This window comes from Poecilia formosa, unplaced genomic scaffold, assembly GCF_000485575.1.
Source record: "Poecilia formosa unplaced genomic scaffold, Poecilia_formosa-5.1.2 Scaffold3, whole genome shotgun sequence".
Classification (NCBI taxonomy): Eukaryota; Metazoa; Chordata; class Actinopteri; order Cyprinodontiformes; family Poeciliidae; genus Poecilia; species Poecilia formosa.
Window position 1 is genome coordinate 2,532,514 of NW_006799942.1, and position 21,790 is coordinate 2,554,303.

Sequence of the window (21,790 nt, forward strand, 5' to 3'; positions counted from 1 at the left end):
TGCATCTAGATTTTAAACCTTTTGATATTGTATGTCTGACAGGAACTAATTGCAACCTGAAACTTTTGACCTGCTGCCTTTACATTGTGCCTACATACTCCTTCAAAACATTTTAAGCCTTTTTGTACCTGGAATATTGCAGAAAGTACATATTTTCTGCATATATTGAAAACTGCTATGTTCAAACCTCTTTAATAAAAGAATTATAGGATGAGGAAGTATAGGGCCCATATGTACCACAGCAGAATACAAAGAAAAAACATTGAAAATGAATTTTATCAACACATTAATTCAATGTTCATGCTTTCAAGTCGTGTTTTCAACTATAGGTCTACTTTGAAAGACATGTTTTAATAGTCATGTATCAAAAAACTCTGTCTTGGTTTTACAGACCTCTGCACCTCATGCAAAAACTGTTGCCTGAGTCCAACACCTGGAAATGGATAATTTCACAATAGGGAGAAATTTGGCTTAGAAGAGGGAACAAGGCTGCAATACAACAAGGGGGAAAAAAGCAATACTTCACACAAAGTCAATAAAATAAATAAATAAAACTAGCACAAATTATTAGACATAAATCAAATTTGAGAAGCACAACGGTACTAGATGTTACAATCCTGCTATTGGTCTAGGGTATAAATAGATTCCACAGTTGTCAGACATAAACCTGAATTTAAATACCATTTTCATTGTGCATCTTGCTGTGCAAACACACCTGCCACGACTTAAAATAGTTGTTTCTTTTTTGCTCCTTCAGACACGATCTCCAGCTGGGTTGTCATTTTCATCCTTCCAATCAACAGTGCCTTGAACCCCATCCTGTACACTCTGACAACCAGCTTCTTCAGAGAGCAGGTGGAGCTCTTGCTCTGTCGCTGGCAGAGAAGACACACCCTGAAGAAAGACCGCAAAAGCCTCACTTCCTCCACCATCTTCGTGGAGACGGCGCGGCCGCAGTGCTACCAGCCGCCTGCCTTCCTCCAGCAGCTGTCGCTGGTCGAAGCGGACCCTCGCTATGCCTAACAGGACTTTTTTTTCTTTTTTTTTAAACTGCCATTTTTATAAACTGTGGGTCATAGGCCAATTTTATTGCCACATTTTTAAGCTCTTACATGACAGCAGCACTGTTTTTAACACTCCCAGGAGGAAAAAAAAATGTTACAATCACTGTGCTGATTCATCTTGCTCTGACTTTTTTTTTTTAATGTCTTGTGTTTTTTGTCGATTGTGCACAAAGGCAGCACCTTCAGCTTACTGTTATAAATGTCTTACTCAGAGCCTCCTTAGCATGAGCATGAGGAGCCAAGGCTTACACCACCAATGTTGCATCTTGGAGGAGTTTCTGTGTTGTTTAAGCTGCAGCTTCCACCATACTTTCTACGAAAAGGTCTAACACGTAGATTACATCCTACACTCGTGACACCTGTTGATACTTTAGTGTCATCTGATTGAATTTATGGGAGATGTGCAAAAGCAGATATCACTTTTATCTCAGTCACATACACTGTTATCCATGGAGAGACTGACCAACTGTTACATAATTATCTGGAAGCTGAACTGAGTTCAATCAGAAATGGACAAACAGATAACGAACAAAAGGACTTTTGCTTTTTTTTAAGATGTAGCACTCAAACGTATTTTGATTATAAAATTACAAATCAGCTTTTGCATTATGTAGTCATTTACCGTGCACAAAGTTAATGCATGTATGAAAATGCCAAAAAGAAAAAGAAAAGAGAAACAAACGTTTGGGTTCATTTTTGAATCTGAGAGATTTAGTCTTTCTGTTTCAATCCATTTCTTCTGTAATTCCTTTTCCTCTTGTCCTTGGGTTTAGAGGGCTTTTCAGTTTTACTAAATAAAGTTGTATATATATAAATTAGAATACCAGATAAGTTAAATTAATTCAGTTTAGAAATTAAAACTCAATCTTCACATACATTTATTACAGACACTCTGTATATTCTATACAGTTTTGTCTTTGACTACATACTATACTTTAATTTTTTTTATAACTGATGATTATGACTTTCATGATCATAAGTAAAAAAATTCAAAATGCAGTTTCTCCTAAAAATTTTAAAGTTTGCAGTTATAAGAATTTGAAGAATGTGAATTTACTAAATGTTTTATGCACTTTATACTTAGCTGGGGATCCTTTTGCACAAATTTCTGCATGATTGAGATGTTAACAAAGCCAATGGTGTGTTAATTGCCTTCAGCTCATCTGCATTTCTTTTATTGATTCTCTATGGGGTTTGAGTCAGGGCAATTTGCTGGCATGTAAAGCAAGGTATACACAGTGTCCTGGATAATTCAGTGTGTTGCGGCTCTCTAATTCAAGTTTCACTATTCACCTTGCGAATGAGCTTTTGATTGGGCTTTACCTCTTATGGCTTAGGTTATCCCCTGTCTTTATGAATCTTTTTTCTGTTCACCTCCATTAATGTTATATTTTTATGTTCATATACCTTGTGGAGGGTCTTACTGACTGTCAAGTCAGCAGTCTTCCCCATAATTGTTTAGTCCATAATTCACCCCTCTGTATTTCAAATCTTTTTTTTAAAACTGATCTTAAGTATTAGTTGTTGGTTTTTGGGGGTTTTGTTCAGAAATTGAGGTTTTTGATTTTTAGGTACTGAAAACTATAATAATCAAACTTAACAAAAATAAAATGGTTCCTTTGTTAGATGGTGGACATAAGTTTCCTTCTTTAGAAGATGGATTTAAGTTTCATTTTTGAATTGAATTACTGAAATTATGTTTTTTTTATTATATTATAGAGATGAAAATGAAAATACAGAAGACAAAGGTGAATTAAAATTTGTTTAGGGTTGTAAGAAGCTTTGGCTCTTTTATTTCTGTTCACCAGTCTAATCCTGATGCCAAATTTCCCGTGTTTTTAACCAATTTTACCAATTTCATCTGCACAAGTTTTATTCATTCATACCTCCTTTGTATGTTATGTGAACAACTTGAACTGGATCAATGTTTTTGTATCAACCTTAATTTTTTTTGTCTTTTTTATTGCACTTATTGACATAAGAAGGCCTTAATGCATTATTTAGTCGGTTTCAAATTTGCTTTAAATTTCATTGTTTTCAGTTTCTTCATACCAATGCATTACATGCTTTTTAGCAGGTGCACTGACGTTGACAATCTCAAAATATAATTTTAAATGGCACATTAGTAGTTTGATTAGTAAAGGAAAATTAAGCAGATGAATGAAAAGGATTATTTATATCATAAATATATTTTGTAAATATCTGCTGTGGAACCAGCAGATGTAAATCTGATTAAATAAGAAGTGTCACTTGCTGTCATGTTCATTTGTACATTTTTTATTATAATTTGTTACAAAAGTATGTTATGTACCATATGTAAAATGTTTTTTGAGTCAAGTTCTTGAATTTTATGGTCATTGTTTGCTCTACATTTTGAATAAAGTTTTGGAAAAGAATAATCCTGTTATTTTACAATTCTGTATGAATAGTACCTTTTCAAAAGCTGACTGTGACTTGAAAATCAGGGGGCTGCTTTTGAAAGAGTCTACTGCTTGTACTGTGATTGACAACACTAAACTGAGAAAAAGATGAGAATGTTTACAAAGTGGCTTTTTTAAAAATCGCATAACCAGTTCTTAAAAAGCTGAGCTTAAGGAGCAAATGCCACTCTGAATATGAGAAAGTCTTAAGTTGTGCTTTTTATTTCAAGATTTGCCTTCAGAAAAGCTAGAGTTTTCTATGTACCACATATGGTCTTAATCAGAAATTTTTCAGGCTTTGTGTAAAATTCAGTGTTTCTTTTTAGAAAAAAACAAAAAACAAAACAGAAAATCCAGATTCAACAATGCAGGCTGAAGCACAACCATTGTCAGATGTCCTGAACAGAAACACCAAGATAGTGCTAAGACTGACTCAAGATCAGAACCAGACCATGCCATTGTTAAAAAAAACTGAAAAAACATTTATTAAGAAGAAAAATAAAGTTAATAAAAAAAACTACAATGGAAAGCAAGTGTCAAAATCAGCGGCTTTATGTAAATACATGGATGTGTTGTTTGTATGAGCATGGAGTGCTATGATCTGAAAACAAAGACGAATTAAAATGTGCATCCTAAGGAGGAGAATCAAGTTTATAAATGTGCCTTCTCTTTATCCTCCAACACTCTCATTCAGCTGATTGGTTGCATTATTTTCTCATGAATGACTGAAACCTACACATGATCTAAAATAAAAAGGAAACTGCCAATAAAAATAATATACATAACAAAAAGATAAATAGTAATAAAAATAATAAGTGTATGAGTTTTTACATGGAATAAAAGTAGGAATTAATTATTGGGTCTAACAAGAAATAAACAGTTAACAGAAAAAATTAGACTGTAGAGGGAACAGAGAAAATATAGGCCTGCCATTTAGAAGTAAAAACATTTGCTAGGCTTGTATTGCTTTATCTCAATTTTTGAAAAGCCCCAAAATGCCAAGTTCAGAAGAAGCTACTATTGTAGTTATCCTTGGGATTGTGCCTGTGTGCGCTTTATTAAATATCACCTACAGCTCTTTTATCACCTCATGTGGCTGCACCTGCGGCGCTCCGCATCCTTTCTCAGCAGGTGTCCTGCCCTTGGACCGAGCTGCGCCCCTAGTGACACCTTGACGGGCACCGCTGTTGACCAATGGGAATCGAATCTCGTCTCAGTATCTATCGTCTTGGAATCTGATTGGTTGTTAGGGGCGGGACCTTGTCGACTCAAGCCGTGGTGCTGTCAGCCGGGGCGGCACGACTCCTGGAGGAGAGAGACGAGGCGAATTGATGAAAACAAGCCACCGAGCATCATAAACAAAGAACTCGTCTCAGGAGATGGCCTTGTAGGCGTCCGTGTCGACGAAGAAAAGGTAAAATTTTATTTAAAGCTTAATTAAGGCTGTGTGTGGTGATGTTTCGGTGTTCTGTTGACTACCGAGACAACACAAGACATGTCTTAGTCTAACACTGTCTGCTGTGACTAACAGTCGGAGCGCTGTAGCTATCTAGTTAGCTATGCGCTTAGCTGGTTATAGTGGTCTGTACCAATTAAATGAACGAGAAAAAATGTCTGCTTGTTTAAAAAATTGCGCCCTGCTTTGCAGCCCCCACACAGTGAACAGTACCGCGCTGCTTTGTAAGAGAAATTAGCCAAATAACAGTCAGAAATCGACCGTTGCTTATATTCATAACATAATGGCACAAGACAAGCGTTGTATGTTAGCTGTATTTAAGGCGATTTTAATCATGAAAAATGAATGAAGATTATCTCGTACGAAAATGGAAGAACGTAACATTCAGGTCTCAGAGTTCATCTTGCTGTCTGGTGCCATGTCTGAGTCTCTGTTGTCAGGAATAGGCTGTGGAATAAAAGAGCTGAAATTATAACACAAGCCCAGAAAGAAAAGACTTAATGACATGGATCAACATGAGCAGCAGAACAGGCTTAGATGCAGCTTTTATTAAGGTATAATTCATCCATTCATCCATCCATATTTTTGTTCNAACACTCTCATTCAGCTGATTGGTTGCATTATTTTCTCATGAATGACTGAAACCTACACATGATCTAAAATAAAAAGGAAACTGCCAATAAAAATAATATACATAACAAAAAGATAAATAGTAATAAAAATAATAAGTGTATGAGTTTTTACATGGAATAAAAGTAGGAATTAATTATTGGGTCTAACAAGAAATAAACAGTTAACAGAAAAAATTAGACTGTAGAGGGAACAGAGAAAATATAGGCCTGCCATTTAGAAGTAAAAACATTTGCTAGGCTTGTATTGCTTTATCTCAATTTTTGAAAAGCCCCAAAATGCCAAGTTCAGAAGAAGCTACTATTGTAGTTATCCTTGGGATTGTGCCTGTGTGCGCTTTATTAAATACCACCTACAGCTCTTTTATCACCTCATGTGGCTGCACCTGCGGCGCTCCGCATCCTTTCTCAGCAGGTGTCCTGCCCTTGGACCGAGCTGCGCCCCTAGTGACACCTTGACGGGCACCGCTGTTGACCAATGGGAATCGAATCTCGTCTCAGTATCTATCGTCTTGGAATCTGATTGGTTGCTAGGGGCGGGACCTTGCCGACTCAAGCCGTGGTGCTGTCAGCCGGGGCGGCACGACTCCTGGAGGAGAGAGACGAGGCGAATTGATGAAAACAAGCCACCGAGCATCATAAACAAAGAACTCGTCTCAGGAGATGGCCTTGTAGGCGTCCGTGTCGACGAAGAAAAGGTACAATTTTATTTAAAGCTTAATTAAGGCTGTGTGTGGTGATGTTTCGGTGTTCTGTTGACTACCGAGACAACACAAGACATGTCTTAGTCTAACACTGTCTGCTGTGACTAACAGTCGGAGCGCTGTAGCTATCTAGTTAGCTATGCGCTTAGCTGGTTAAAGTGGTCTGTACCAATTAAATGAACGAGAAAAAATGTCTGCTTGTTTAAAAAATTGCGCCCTGCTTTGCGGCCCCCACAAAATGAACAGTACCGCGCTGCTTTGTAAGAGAAATTAGCCAAATAACAGTCAGAAATCGACCGTTGCTTATATTCATAACATAATGGCACAAGACAAGCGTTGTATGTTAGCTGTATTTAAGGCGATTTTAATCATGAAAAATGAATGAAAATTATTTCGTACGAAAATGGAAGAACGTAACATGCAGGTCTCAGAGTTCATCTTGCTGTCTGGTGCCATGTCTGAGTCTCTGTTGTCAGGAATAGGCTGTGGAATAAAAGAGCTGAAATTATAACATAAGCCCAGAAAGAAAAAGACTTAATGGCATGGATCAACATGAGCAGCAGAACAGGCTTAGATGCAGCTTTTATTAAGGTATAATTCATCCATTCATCCATCCATATTTTTGTTCTTCTGTCTTGTCTGTGTTTTTTTTTCCGTTTTGTCTTTTTTTGTTTATGTTTATTTGTTGTTGTTTTTGTTTTTGTTTTTTTAGGTTTGGTTTTTAAAGCCTGACCACTGCTGGTTGTACTTTTGATTTTTGTTTTCTTTTTCTTATCTTATATTTTTACATTTTAAAAATGGGTTAAAATAGACTGAGAACAGGAAAAGTATGGAATTTTAACATGCCATGAGTATATTCAGGAGTCCAGTTATATTTAGGAAATGGGTAGCTTAGATGTCTTAGGAGAGAAAGTCAGTAAGTATGTGAGCATGTATTATTTACATGCACGTCACCTTCACCCAGATAACTACTGTACAGTTGTGGGAATTTTCAGCTCTTAGTATTCATGTGGATCACATCTATTTGCCTCAGGGAGATTTTTCTTTTTTCTCTTTACACTGCCTCTCTTCTCCCCCTCCTCATCACTCAGCCTTAACCCCCTCCTCATTTCTCCAGCTGTTTGAGACAGCTAGTCAGCAGCACCGCCCCAGTTCACTCCATTGTTCTGTGACTGCCCATAGGCTTCGTGCAAGAAAAGCCACATGTCACAGTCAGCACACAGCACCTCTAACATTTACCAAAACTTTTTTTATTTTTGCTTTGCATTTTCAACTGAAGTCTTTGCAGCCTTACATGCATTTTGTGGCTACATGTTAAATTTGCATATTAAATTTTGGTCAAAAGATGGAGTGCAGAGAAAATATGAACCTTTTCATATTTTACTCCATTAACAGATGGAGTAACTCCATCCATTAACAGATGGAGTAAAATAGGTTTTACATCAAGAGACTGGAATTTTCACCTATTCTTTTAGTCTTGCCACAGATTCACAAGGTAATTTAAGTCTGGATTTTGCTAAGGCCATTTTAATAAATGTACATGCTTTGGTGAAGAATGGTAGCAGTTACTGTATGTTTAGGGTTATTGTCCTGCTGGAAGGTAAAGCTTCACCTCACAGTCTGCTTGTGTTTAGCTCCATTTATTTTTCTATCTACTCTGACTAGCTTCCCTATCCCTACTGAAGAAAAACATCTCCACAATATAATGCTGCCACCACCATGTGTCACACTGGGTATATAGTTATCTTTCAGCAATGGGTTTTAGGCTACTCTCCTAGGTCAGATGTGCTAAATAAATGACAAATAGTTGCCCTGTCAACAGATTGTAGATCTCTACAGCTCATTCAGAGTTACACTTGGCTGTTTGGCTGTTGCTTTCATTTTTGCTCATATTCCGGCTGTCAGTTTATGTGGATGGCCATGCAGAATTTGCTATGTGTGCAGTTGTGCCCTCCTCTTTCTATTTTCAGACAATGGGTTGAGCAGAGCTGTGTGAGAAGTTAAAAGCTTTGGACAATGTCTTGCAACCTAATCCTGCTTTAAACTCCTCCACAATGACCTCCCTGACCTGTCTGCTGTGGTGCTTGGTCTTCGTGGCGCTGTTTGCTCGCTCATGTTCTCCAACAAACCACTAATGGCTTCACAGAACAGATGAATTTATCCTGCAAGTAAATTACACACAGGTGGAATCTGCTTTGTAATCGAGCAAGTGCTGATGGTAACTTTATTTAAGTTTGCAACAGTAAAGACAGCTAAAAAATGTACACATGAAATGTTTTACTTGCAGAATATTTTGAAAGCTATTTATGCTCTTTCTTATGCTTTGCACTACTTTATTTTGTTTATCTAACTTGAAAATCCAATAAGATAGGTAGACATTTGGTTACATAAAGTTACAAAATAAAAAAATAAATAATAAAAAAAGCACCATCCATACATTCTCCATTGACTTAAAAATGGCTTTAGGCCTTTTTGTAATCCAGATAATCCATAATGTGAATGTTTTAAAAAGTTTTAAGACGTATTACAGTCTCATAAACCATAAACAAGGGTCCTTTGATTAGTTTGTCACAATGCCTGTTTTTTATCCCTAAAGCTATTTTTTTGGTCATGTGAATCGATGATACAGTTCTTTTAGAAACTATTTACTTGGGTTTAAGAAGGGCTGCGGTTAGAGTTCAGTTTGTAAAAATTCAGAGCAATGTTCAGTATTTTGGTAACATTACTTCATATCTTTTGACCATTGACAATACTTAATATTTGAAACACAGTTCTAAATGTTCTGTTGTGATTTTTTCTCAAAACATTTTTTCAAACCCTGTTGGAGTAGATAAGGAGTAACCCTTGACTGGAGCCTATAACATGAGAGATGAAAATGCTAGGTAAAGGATTTCCAGATGAAATGATAAAAACAACCTTATTAGGCATATTCCCAGCCTTTGAGAGTGTTTTTTTTTTTTTTGCACAATGTTAATTGCATTTATCTCTAATAGGTGTTTGATTGTAGTTCGGTCATAAGCGGATGGAAACAGGAGCATTATGGTTGTGTGTGTGTGTGTGTTTTCCCCCTATGTATGACTTAAACACACTTCAGAGGTTTAGTGCAGCATAAATATGACAATGAACATAAACACGAACCATGCCTGACCTCCCACTCCATCAGCTCGGGTACCTTCCTCAGCTGCTGAACTATCCCATCTTTTCTCTCTGCCATTGTTTCCATAGATACCACTCTGCACCTCACTCCCACAGACTTACATAACCTGGTGATTTTGTCAAATACACGCACAAGAACATGCATATACAGCAGATTAGAAAGTACCACTCCTGTTGGCTATGGCACCATCATCAACCCACAAAAACACACACACACATTCCTTACCATCATCGTCCCTGTTTGACTTTCCCTTGGGTGTTGCTATACTTAGCAGAGGGTAACAGCATAGTCTTTTTCTCTCAATAATATCTAAGACTTGTTCTGGCTGTGTTTTAGCTTGATTGTATCGATTTTAGAGTGAAATTAATTTATTTTCACCTCAGTGTTTCATGCATTTGGTTGTAGGTTTCACATAGCTCTGTTTGACGAATGTTGTTTTTGTTCCTGTAAAGTTTGAATTTGCTCTGAGGTTCTTTGATGGTGCATTAGTCAGCTCATTAGCGACTCCAGAGATATTATTACATAACAAACCTCTTTATAAAAAGGCTGATAGACATACTGTAATGTGTTTATATGTGCTTCAGACTTACTAACTGGTTTGTTGGAGCATAAACTAAAGTCCATATAATATTATGCTATTACTGAATTTAAAATAGTTGGTCTATATAGTGTAAGCAGACATTTTCTTTTAAATTACAGGCAGAAATATTGCTTTAGCACTGAGCTGTATGTTACTTGTTTTTTTTAATTATATCTACATGATACATAATAATTAATTAAGATAGCATACTTGAGTATAGAAAATATTCTGTTTTTGAAACAATAAAACTTAGAATTTCTACAATTGCTCAAATAAAAAGCATGCTTTTGAGATTGCAAAAAAATAACATACTCACTATATGTCAAGTTTTATTGACATAAAAAAGTCAAATTTTCTTTTAATTTAGACTCACTCCAGGGTAAACAGATGTTGAACATGTAGCTGTTCATGTTTTAGAGCTTTTTTTTTTTTTCGTTATGGTCTTGTTCGACTGGTGCAAACCACAGTACTTAAAACATTGCTCTTATAAGAAAAAATAGGGTAAAGCGTTACATAGATGACTTGGAAATATCCTACATGTAAAGCACAAGAATAATCTATTTATCTAAGGTGTACAGTACTTGGAGGACAAAATTATAGTTTGTGACCTACTAAAATGAAAGATGTGTACGAATCACATCCAAAAACAAAACTGAAAGTCTAGAGTATCATTGACAGCAATTGTGATCCTTGCAGTGAGCTCCAGGGGGCACTATTGTAGAGCCAGTGTGTTGGTTAAATCAGGATAGGAAAGAGAAAGGGACAAAGGATAAAATCGAACAACTGCCATTAAAACCAATTATAGTGATAGCAGCAAAGATAGTGATAGTACCCACTTCCTGAACATATATGAACACTGTGACTAGAAAACAATTTTGAGGGGTGTTGCCCTAAAAATTCCAATCAGAAAACAAGTCCAAGAAAACTGAAAGTCCTAGTCTCGTGCTCAAATATTGACAAAAGCACAGTGCCAGTAAAAACATCCAGAAATAACAAACTACAGTTACCCGTCTGCCTTTTGTAAAATACCAGTTATGATACATAGCAAAGAATAAGTGCATCTATAATCACTCAAAGCATTTCAATTCAGTTTTATAGGGATTGATTTCTTTAATTACAACATTCCATATTTGTGGATTCCACAACTAATAGTTATCATGTCAATAGATTTTCCATCCTCATGTATGGGTCTTTGTCAGTTCTTTATAATTACTATGGGCTTTCTTGCTACTTCTCAGATTAATGCAGGTCAGAAGACCATATATATATATAGGTTTATGGTTGTGTTATCCTCTTTCCATTATCAGAAGGTGGATTGAACCGTTCTCAATAAGATGCTTAAGGCTTGGGGTGTTGTTTAATAATCTAACTCTGCTTAGAATTTGTCCACAACTTTATTCCAACTGTTTTTATTGGTCTTCATTATGTGTTTTTTGCTTACTTATGCTGCCAAACAAACCTGTGGGCTTTACAGACAAGCAGTAAATATACAGAGATTGATTTACACACATGAAGTTTCTATGCTGTAATTGATTGCACTCCATTTTAATTTAAGGGTGTTAAAATAAAGTGGGTTGCTTACAAATGACTATTCTATTCTTTTCGGTTTTATCTGTAATTAAAAAAAATAATCCAGGTCAGGATTATGAAGTTTTGAGTTGTGGAAAAGGGTGTTACTACTTTTGCAAGACACTGTATTTTTATCATATAGTGTCTAAACATAAACTGTACAATTTGCTGATACTTTTCCTTATGCATGCCTCTAAATACAACCAGTCTTTCTTTGTGATGCTGTCTGTTTAAATTTATTCCAGAATCATTGCGTAATCTCATAATAAATGTCGGGCATAATCTTGTGAAAAGAACTGCTACAAATCTGAACTGGTCCTTATAAAATGCCTGACTCTTGGGGTGAGGCAAGGCTATCACTGGTTTTGTTTTTTCAACTTAGTAGAACCATGAGCTGGAGTCTTGCCTCAGTGCATAAGCGTGTTTATCCCCATTGCTCTCCTGTTAGACTTTGTGGCTGAGCTTCCAGGACGGTCTGCACAGCAGTTACCATGACAGCGTGTTTGAGCAGCAGGTGGAAGAAAAGGTTTTCCCCTGACGAGGGGCTCTAAGTGGTTGCAATTTAAATAGTAATTAGAAAGATGACTATGAGAAGAGGTCATTCAATTTGGGAATCATCTTTTGTTTTTAAGGTAATAGAAGAAGCACAGTTATTTTGTAAAATTTATTTTAGATGATAAACTTGAGTAATTTGAAAAACAAGAAAAAATGAGGAAATGAAGCAATGAAGAAGCAGCAAGTGATCGTGGCACATTCCTTGTGGTTTCATTTGGCTGAGACTATGTCTATGTGGGAGAGGAAGTAGTTTTATATTTCAGACTATATGTGAGACGGGTTGGCACCACTTTGTCTCCCTTCTTTTAACTTACGTTCCGCTGCTCCTCCATCAGGGAGACAATGATTTATGTGCAATATTGAAAAACGAGCAAAACAGGAAGAGACCACCAGACGTAGGGACATAATGGCTGATTAAATTAAGAAAACATTACATTACTAAACAAAGTAGGGTGTTGCTGGTGGAGGTCAACTATTGTTAAGATAGTATTGTTGTTTGTCTACAGACTCAGGCTAAAAACAAGCTGTTATTCTGTGGTTTATTGTTTGCCTTTTTGGTTGTGTTACTTGGTCTTGGTAAACCAAAGTGTATTTACAGTGGGTAAAGGGCAGCACTTATGTCACAGTTATCTTAATAATGGATGACAGTATATATGATGTGTATTTGAATTACAAAAAGCTTTAAATAACAGGAACTGACAAGCTTGTTTAAGATGTGTATTTCATAATGTGTATTGATATAATCAGTTTATCAACAATTGCCTCATTTTAAAAGATAATTAAACTAGGAAACATCTTTGCATCACAAAGTGTTAAAGGGCTTCAAGGGAGTAAAAGATAGGTTTGATTGTGTATTTGAAGAAGTAGATTGTCAGTCTTTGACCTGTGAGTCTTAACACAAGCGGGCGGTCAGGCCCAGCAAATATTAGGCAGAAAACCTGAGAAGCTTGTCAGGGAACGTGAGTGGTGTCTGCTTTCACACGTCAGTTGTCATGGAGCAAGGCCCCGTCAGAAAGCATGATGTTTTGTACAAACTGTTGGCTAAAGTGTACTGCAAAAACAAACCGATTAACCAATTAAGTCCTCCAGCCTATTGTTTACCTACATTAGCTTTGATTTTGGCAACATTTTAAAGTGCGGGTATTTTGTAAAATTGACTTTTTTTAGCTTTATATTACATTATAATGATATTCCCTCATCAAAAACACACCTGAAGTGTTGTTTTAATTCTTTTATGCATGTTGAGGAATCCTTGAATCTTCTGTGGCAACCACTCATTGGTGCCTAAACGTTTGCTCTCACAAAACGCCACCCATTTCAAGGCGTTAAATTGCAAAGACAAATTTGTTTAAAGTCATGTTTGGTATATGTAGCATTTTTTATATCAACTGAAGTTCGCATAGTTAGCTAATTATGCACTGAAATGGCAATGTGAGCCTGGAAAATACATGATATTGCCTTTTAAGAAGCCACTGCTGTTTTCGACACTCTGCTTTCACAAAGTCATCACAGCAATGCTGCTCCAATAACCGTTTACAATCGTTCTTAGGAGCGTTGGACTGAGAAGTAGTTTGTATGATTGCTCAGTAGACAGTTTCACCAGGTGTTTCTAATTGCTGTTGCTGCTGCTAGTCTAGTGGAACTGTGTGGGGAGGGGTGCTCTGTGGGGCAAAAGCTCAGAGGAGACTGCAGCTCCAAGGAAGAGCTAAGTGTAAATAGGCAGAACTCCCACATGGCTGCCATAGGAGATTCAAGGATTTCTCAAACATGCATGAAAGAATCAAAACAACTCTCCAGGTATGTTTTTGATATAACATTATAACGTTATAACATGAAATAAAGCTTGAAACTGTTTATTTTACATTAAACCTTCCCTTTAACAAAATGTACAATGGCTTTATCTGTATTCTGTATCAGTAGCCTTGAGTTGCTGCAGCTTACAACAAAATCTTACTTCCTCTTGTCTTCATCTAACTTGATGCCTTTCCGCACTACACCACTTTGACTTTTAAGAACATGGAAAACGTTAAGACTTGTTGTTGTCACACCCACAAATTAGCTCTTGGGTGAGGCACTCAGTGGAACTGATGCCATGACAATAGTGGGGTAAACAGCAGGAAGTTAACTGAGGGTAGATGCCTCCTGTGAGACACTAACTACCCAACCCTCCAGAGAAAACAGAAGTGAGATACTGCATGCACTAATGTGCTTTGAAGAGAACCTAAGGAGGAAAACAACATTTGTTTAGTAGAGCTGTCTCTTAAACAACCACTCTTCACTTTTCTGCCCCTTTAGGGGTTGTTGAGCAGAATTAGCTTTGAAGAATCTTAAGGACGACTATTGTGACTTATTGCCTGATTACAGGATTACATGACCACTTGCAATTACCCTGGCAGAGCAAAGCAGTATGTTACACTTCCTGTACAAAGTTAGGAAGATGAGCAATAGAAGGGCAGTTTGCATTTTGTGGGTCTGCCCACTATCCAATGTTTATCTAAAAGGTTTTACCATCATCTTTTTAACAAGTACTTCCATGTTGTAACAATTTTGTGTTTTCTGTAGGCAGTTGGCAGGTTTTGAAAACCAACTTCTGTTCACATTTGTCCTACTGTACAGTAATTTCACAGACAACACTGTCTCATTTTATTGTTTTAAATATATACATGATTCAAGTCTGTTTATCAAACTGCCATGTAAATATTTTGATTGTGAATCCTTCCTGTTTGTAAGGACTTGGTTTTTACCTCTGTGAATAGGTGTGTCTCAGTAATCCTACACCATTAGCATGTTGAGTTTAATGCAACTGGTTGAACAGCCTCAACCAGTGAGGCACAGGGACTCTAGCGTTTACATCCACCCACATGCCATGGTATGGCTGTGTGAGTCAAGCAGATGTATGCTTATCTGTTATGCTTTACTCCCGTAGGAGAAAACCAGAATGAAAACAGTCAACGGACAGGTGTGTGAGAAAGAAACCACAGCAAAAACTTTTTTTTTTCGTGCCAGAAAAAAAAAAAAAAACAGTGAGCAGAAGGCGGTAGCTATGAAATGGAAGAGGGGGGAAAAAAACTCTAGAAGAACCACCCAAACTTTTAAGCCACCCAATCAGGTTGCTCGCTTGGAACTGGATCCCTCCCATGTTCACCACCTGAGAGCAAAGAAACACAGCTGTGCCTCACAGAATGAAAAGACTGAGAAAGAAAGCAAGAAGAAACTGAAGAACTAGAGAGAGCAAAAGCTGGGTTTTTGAAGACAGTGAAACATCTTGGAAAAATAAAAATTGCTTTTCAAAAAAGCAAGACTATGAAAGAGCGTTTGGAGTCTGAAACAAGAACATAGAAAAGCGACTCTAGAGAGAAGAATCTGAATCTTCGGAAGATCTTTGTATCTGCAACAAGGCTGTGAGCTCACCGTTGCCGGATTGAATGAACTCATCGTAAAGGAAAGATACCATAAGAGGAAACTGGATATCAAAATGTGGACAAAGAAGAAACGAAGAGAGTGAAGAAAGGTTTTAGAACTTCTTGATTTTCTAACACATTTCTGGAGAGTTTTTTTTTTGTTTTGTTTTATTTTTTTTTCTTTTGGAACTTAATGTTGAACCATGTAGTATCTGTTTGCCAGCTCTGAAAAGGGCTTCATTTTGAATATTGACTTCTGGGAGCAGATTGATCTCCAGCACCTTGTGTTGCTGACGATACAGACATGTCTGTAGAGGATGAGAGATGCACTAACAGCCTTAAGGATCAAAGCGGTTCTTCCAATCCCAGTAATGGTCAATTGCCGAAGGAAGGTTCAGACCCGGTAGTTCCCATCCAGAACCAAAGCCATGATGGGATTGTCCTGGATCGCATTGCCTCTTTGTCACCGGACACATTTGACCGCAGCGACTTCAAAGGGAGATTTTCAAAGATCCAACTTAGATCCAGAAAGAGGACAAGGATCTTTGCAGGTAGGTGAACACATGCTGTGATGGGTTCTGTTTTAGTTCATCCTGGTAACAACCCTTATAAATATGGAATCTTTTTTTCTGGAAGATTTTTTGAGGGAGAAAACTAAAAAAAATTGGTCCGCACCTAAAATAGTGATCCTGAACTCACCAAATGGAATGTGAATATGCAAGTTTTTCCCAGCAAAGAATGTGAAGAAGTCGGTGATCTATTGCTACCTTCAGACCCTCTCTGTCTCTACATGTCTGCCGTAAGACCTAAGGGTTAGCAAGTCTTTGTTGGGACTTTTGTATGCTCTTTGAGACCAGTTTTGTTTTGAGAAGACAGACTATTATTACTTCACCAATAATCAGAGGTAGAAGGAGTGTTGTTTGGTGGTCTAAACCAGCTTGTAGTGTCATGTCCAAGCACCTCTAAACAGCTTCAAAGTTTCTTTTTACAAGGTCCAGCAAATATTAATAAATAGATTATACTGAGTAGAATTGAAATGTTGTTTTGAGTGCAGGACTTCTTTGGTTTACCCACATATGCCACATACATTGTTGCTTTTGTCATTTGTTAGCAACATGTGTGGTACACATGTTGCTTTTGAAAAGAATTGTATATCAATGCCTGAACTTGTAACATTTTAGCATCAATTTATTACCAGGAAAAAAAGAGAGAACCCATTTTTCCTTTTAGAACCTTATGAGTTAACTTTGCTGCATCCATTCACAGAAAGAAATAGGTAAAATGAGGAATAACCAAGTGTAAAGCCAAGTGCTTTTTTTTTAGTAAACCTGTACCATCATTTCAGAGATTATTTAAAAAGAGTAGTGTGGATGTAAAGTGAAGATCATTTAAAATATTTGTGTAAGTGGAAAAAAAGGGTCAAATTAATTTTGTTCCCTTAGTGGGAATTAACAAAACTTCAAAAGAAGAGTGAAAATGTGTGCAGTTAAAAGTGGAAGGGAAATTTTGGGCTGAAGTAGTGCCTGTGCAGCAGAGTACCACCTGCACAAACACTTCTTTCAGAAAGGAATTAACAGCGTCTTAGAAATAATTGAGCAGGAAGGTTAAAATGGTCAAATTCTCAAAACAAGAAATGCTATGAAATTGAATATTGTGGGGCTTCTCTGCTGTGGGAGTATGGACCCCCGGGGCTTTGATGTGAAAGAGGCAAGTATGCCTGGCATGAAAACTTCTCTCACTCAGACATTCTTCAGAACAGTGACCTATTGGATCAACCCAGCTGTGTCAGTGAGACACTACTGTGTGAACTGTAAACCTCAAACACTCTCTCTTGGGATGTGTGTACCATTTTACTCCCACGCTGTTGTGATGTTTGAGCAAATATTCCTGACAATTATTCAAAGAAATACTAATAGATAACATGTCAACAAGAAATGAGTATTGTTGTGTTTAATCTATTTCATTGGTTTGGTCAAAAGATTAAGAGCTCGCAAGCAACTGTTTCCAGCATAGCGATGTTTTTACTTTCTTCTTACCCTGTGACATTGTAAGTTAAAACACAAGCTAGTTGTGTTTTCACTTAATTAAAACACAATTAGGTTTTAATTGTGTTTTTAGGTAAATACCACTTCAACATTTTTTATTTACAGTGCAACCTGATAGTAACTTGATAGACTCCCAGAGTAACTAATTCATTTATTTGCAACCCTGAAGATGTGCCACAAGTCAGTGCTTTGACCAAGAAGGACTGACCATTATGGTGGATGTATAGTATAGTTAATGAATGTAAACTGATAAAGGCAGGAATCCTTTACTCATTGAATAGCGCTCTTTACAACACATGTAACTCAGTTGCACTTAGCAGGTGAGTAAATTGCTTTTAAATTAAACAATCATTTTTACAAGAAATATAAAATAATTTTAAAAACCCTTATTCTTCCGTTTTTAAACTTCAGAATGAAACCATTTCATTCAACGGCTGATTAATTGGGAATGAATCAGATGACCATAATGATTCTTTCCAATTTTTTTAAATGAACATTTAGTCCATCTTTAATTTGAAGTTGAGTGAATGTGCACTACAATTCGTGTTTGTTAATTTGTCCCTGTATATATGATCATATGTACACATGCGTGCATGTGTGTTTGGAGGAATCACATTCCAGCAGCTGGCATGCCCAGGCCTCTGCTCAGAATGTGAGGAATCCCATGAGTTTTGCAAGGGTGAGTGCATTTTTTTTTTTTGTTTATGATTTTCCTTTCTATCCCAAAATATGGGTGTAGCTGTTACTAGCTATAAGCAGATTTTCTTCTATTCTCACAGTTTTCTATTCATTTGAATAGATTTTCCTATCTTGTGTTGCTTTGGGTGAACTCCAATGAGTATTTCCCATTTACACCTTTCTCTGTATGTGAAAACACTTGCTCCATCTAGTACAGCAAAAGATTTGCATCTTAATTTGAAAATGTCTCTTTTTTTAGTATGAGGAAACGCTGCATCGCAGGGAGTTTTTTTCTTCTTGCAAAACATGTGCATTTGTCAGTATGTTACTTTTAAAGTAAAAAAAAAAGAAGCATTTTCCATAAATCCCAACAATTAACAGTACATTATCATCTTCAGTGTGAGAAACACACACACAAAATGCAATTCTTTATAGAAATTTTGTGGTTAGCGCTGTAGTCGGAGGCATTTTGATTCATATGTCTACTCTGAAAACATGCATGCCAGGTTAATCAATCACTCTAAATCTCCTTAAATACTGAGGGTTAGTCTGTGAGATCATAGTTGTTTGTTTTATGTGTCTCCTTATTTACCTTGTGGTTGACTAAAGACACGTTTACTCTGTACCTGCTTCTTACCCATTGAGTGCTGGGAAAGGTAAACACTCCCAACCCTTAGAAGATTTAAATGGTTTGGTTTAAAAAAAAATGAATGTATGGACAAAGATGAGAGAGTGAACTTCAGTAGATTATAACAATCTCTGAGTATGACTGACGTAACAATAACAATATTATTGCAATGGTATTACAATGGGATTTGCTGATAGTATTTTCTCCGTGACTGTAGCAAAGTAAACATAATTTCCAGACCAGATTCAGTTTGCGGAGGTTCCCTGCTGTATCTCTACTCCTCTGAGATCAGGCTCTAATTGTCTCTTAATGTGAATCAGGCCATTCTGTGCTCCGTAGCCCTCCTGTGGGCAGCAGCTTTCAAGATGCTCTATATTATATGTGTCCCCTCGTCCCATACTCGCATACTCATTGTCCTTTCTCCCTTTAACATGTCCTGTGGCACTTCTGCAGCTCAGGATGTTGTGAAGACCCTAATTATGCATCGCTTATCCACACGCTTGATCACTTTACCTTTACTTTAAGGTTTGACTGTGAGTATTGACTGTAAGAAAGCAAAAGGAGAAACATTTAGTTGATTTTCTGTATAACTGATCAGTTATTTCACTCTCATATGCTTCAACTATATTAATAGAGAATAATTGAGACTGGCAAATGACATTTTCTGCCTTTAAAGAGTAAAAGTAATGAAAAAAAAGTTATATAATCACTTTAGTTATGGCTTTTGAATGTCTGTGACTATTTTTTGCTTAATTGGCCTTGACTGGTGATTAGATAAAAATGTTGTCTGTTTTCATTCAGTGAATGCCCCCTAACTAGGAGACTTAAAGTTGCTAGTTTTGAGTTTCTGTGAGTAGTTTAAAATGTAGTCAGGGTAAGTACAGAGAAAATATGCTAATTTAAAGGAAACTGTTTTCTACAAAAGCATGTTGAAACACATTTGCAGTTTATTCAGACTCCGAGAAAAAGCAAAACTTGTGAAAACAGGAAGGCTAGATGGAGCACAGCAATGTTACTTGATATTAACCTTTTGAGCTTCCAACCTTTCTTTAACTGTGGTAATCACTTCAATAAGAAGGTAAAGACACTTGAAATGTCTGTACTCTAATAATTTTTGCTTTAAAATATGAGTAAAACCCTTACTTATCAAGTCATCCGACTCTTACGCACTTGGAACGATGTTGCGTTTGCTTCTAGTATAAATAATTAATGATCATTTATAACATAAAGGCAAAAACATGATGCTCATTTATCTCCTATAAATGCTTTAGAGATTAGAAATTGCTCCCAAGATTTTTATCTTTAAGAGCCAGATTTTCCATACTCGGTTATAGATTTCATTTAGTTACCATTCTGTCACTGGCTTATTTTTTTCTTTTTAAAAAGCAGTGGCTTTTTAAAACCATTAAGCATCCCCTTCGAACCCGTCCACGCAAAAATCACTCTACTTGATCCTTCTAAGTGTGAAGTAATTTTTTAATGTTTCATTTTAGTGTTATAGTTAAATCATGTCCTTTTTATAGGGGCTTTATTTTTTTTTCTTGAAGAAGCAAGGACTTGTCAAGACCCAACTGAACCTTATTATCATTTTTTTTTCCAATATAGAAACATAATAGAAACATAATATTATCCTACTGGAGAAAGTCAATATGTAAAATAACAGAACATCCAGTTACAGCTTGTATGTGATGTCTATGTGAGGCAGTGATGACAAAAAGGTTCTGTTATTGGCTATAGGCTGATTTGATCTGCCTGTCACTGTTTCACTTCGCTCTCATTGGCTTATAATGCTCATAGCATACTTATGGTACATATGTATATATACTGAATCATCTTCATCCCATTTTCTTCTCTTTATGCATTGTGTATTACTCTGTGGTTTTCTCATTCCCAGTTTGCCCTGCTTGTATTTTTTTATGTTTCCTCCAATTCGGTGATTTATGCTCTCTGTTGTCCTCTCACTACCTCCTTCTCACCCTCGCTCTCTCCTCCCTCTAAGAGGATTGGCCGCTTGCGTCTGCTAACATCTGTGTATCACTGTCCTGAGAGAGCAAAACAGAGAGGGGATGGGGGTGTAAGCTAACAATATAGCAACACAGAGCTCAGGCAGGGCTGACATACACTTTCATTGATCGTGCTCGTGCGTACACGCACTCAAAGCAACAGACAGCCGCAACATCCGCATCGCTCACTGCCCACCTGCATCGTCCTCCCTCTCTCTCCTTGCCTCTTCGCTCCGTCAACTCCTCCTCCTCTCACTCGCTTCTGTCTCAGCGTCTCATCCTGCCGTCCTGTTCCCCCACTGCTGTCTGTCACCGTGGCGACCTAGCCTCTGCAGCCATGGCGACCAGCCAGCAAGATTCGGGGTTCTTTGACATCAGCCTCAAGTCTCTGCTCAAGTCTTTAGGAGGCAGTGAGTACAGCTAACAGATGACAGTTGCTGTTGCCTTTATGCCGGACAAATGCCTGACACATAGCAGTGATAGACTTATAAGCTGTCAGTGGGTCCTGCAGTTTACAGACTCTGCTTTGTTTTTGTGAGTCACAGAAAAGCTGGCAGCTGATCTACCCTTGTCAATATTTGGCGATGTTATGTAATAGAACAATGTTCTGACAAATGCTTTGCAAAAACGATAGCGGTACAAGTGTAAGGTACATGTTATTCCTCAGTAGTTTTCAACAGAAATGTCACATCTTATGCTTAGCCAACAGAGAGGAGCTTCCTGGCTTTGTTATAATCACAGCATAACAGATTTGGATCCTAACATACTTGTCTGTCCACTGAAGTTTTTATGCTATTGGCATTCTAAGAGAATCCCGAGCCTCTCTCAGTTTCCTTGTTCTTGTTTACTAAACAGAACTGCTCTCACTCTGAGGCAGTCAGAAGTGAACACCCAGCAGCAT

The 21,790-nt window shown here is 37.1% G+C and overlaps 2 protein-coding genes across 2 annotated transcripts in view; both read left to right on the forward strand.

Annotated features, from left to right (window-relative positions):
- rxfp2a (relaxin family peptide receptor 2a) overlaps positions 1–3,456 on the forward strand; it is an 89,471-nt gene extending 86,015 nt beyond the window's left edge. Inside the window, exon 20 of the mRNA XM_007554559.2 lies at positions 758–3,456. Within this exon, the coding sequence (XP_007554621.1) occupies positions 758–1,023 (266 nt within the window). The 3' untranslated portion in view covers positions 1,024–3,456. The remainder of the gene's footprint in view (positions 1–757) is intronic.
- Positions 3,457–6,189: 2,733 nt separating this feature from the next.
- The window catches only part of fryb (furry homolog b (Drosophila)), a 72,253-nt gene continuing 56,652 nt past the window's right edge, over positions 6,190–21,790 (forward strand). Inside the window, exon 1 of the mRNA XM_007554622.2 lies at positions 6,190–6,267. The gene's annotated coding sequence lies outside the window, so the exon portion shown is untranslated. The remainder of the gene's footprint in view (positions 6,268–21,790) is intronic.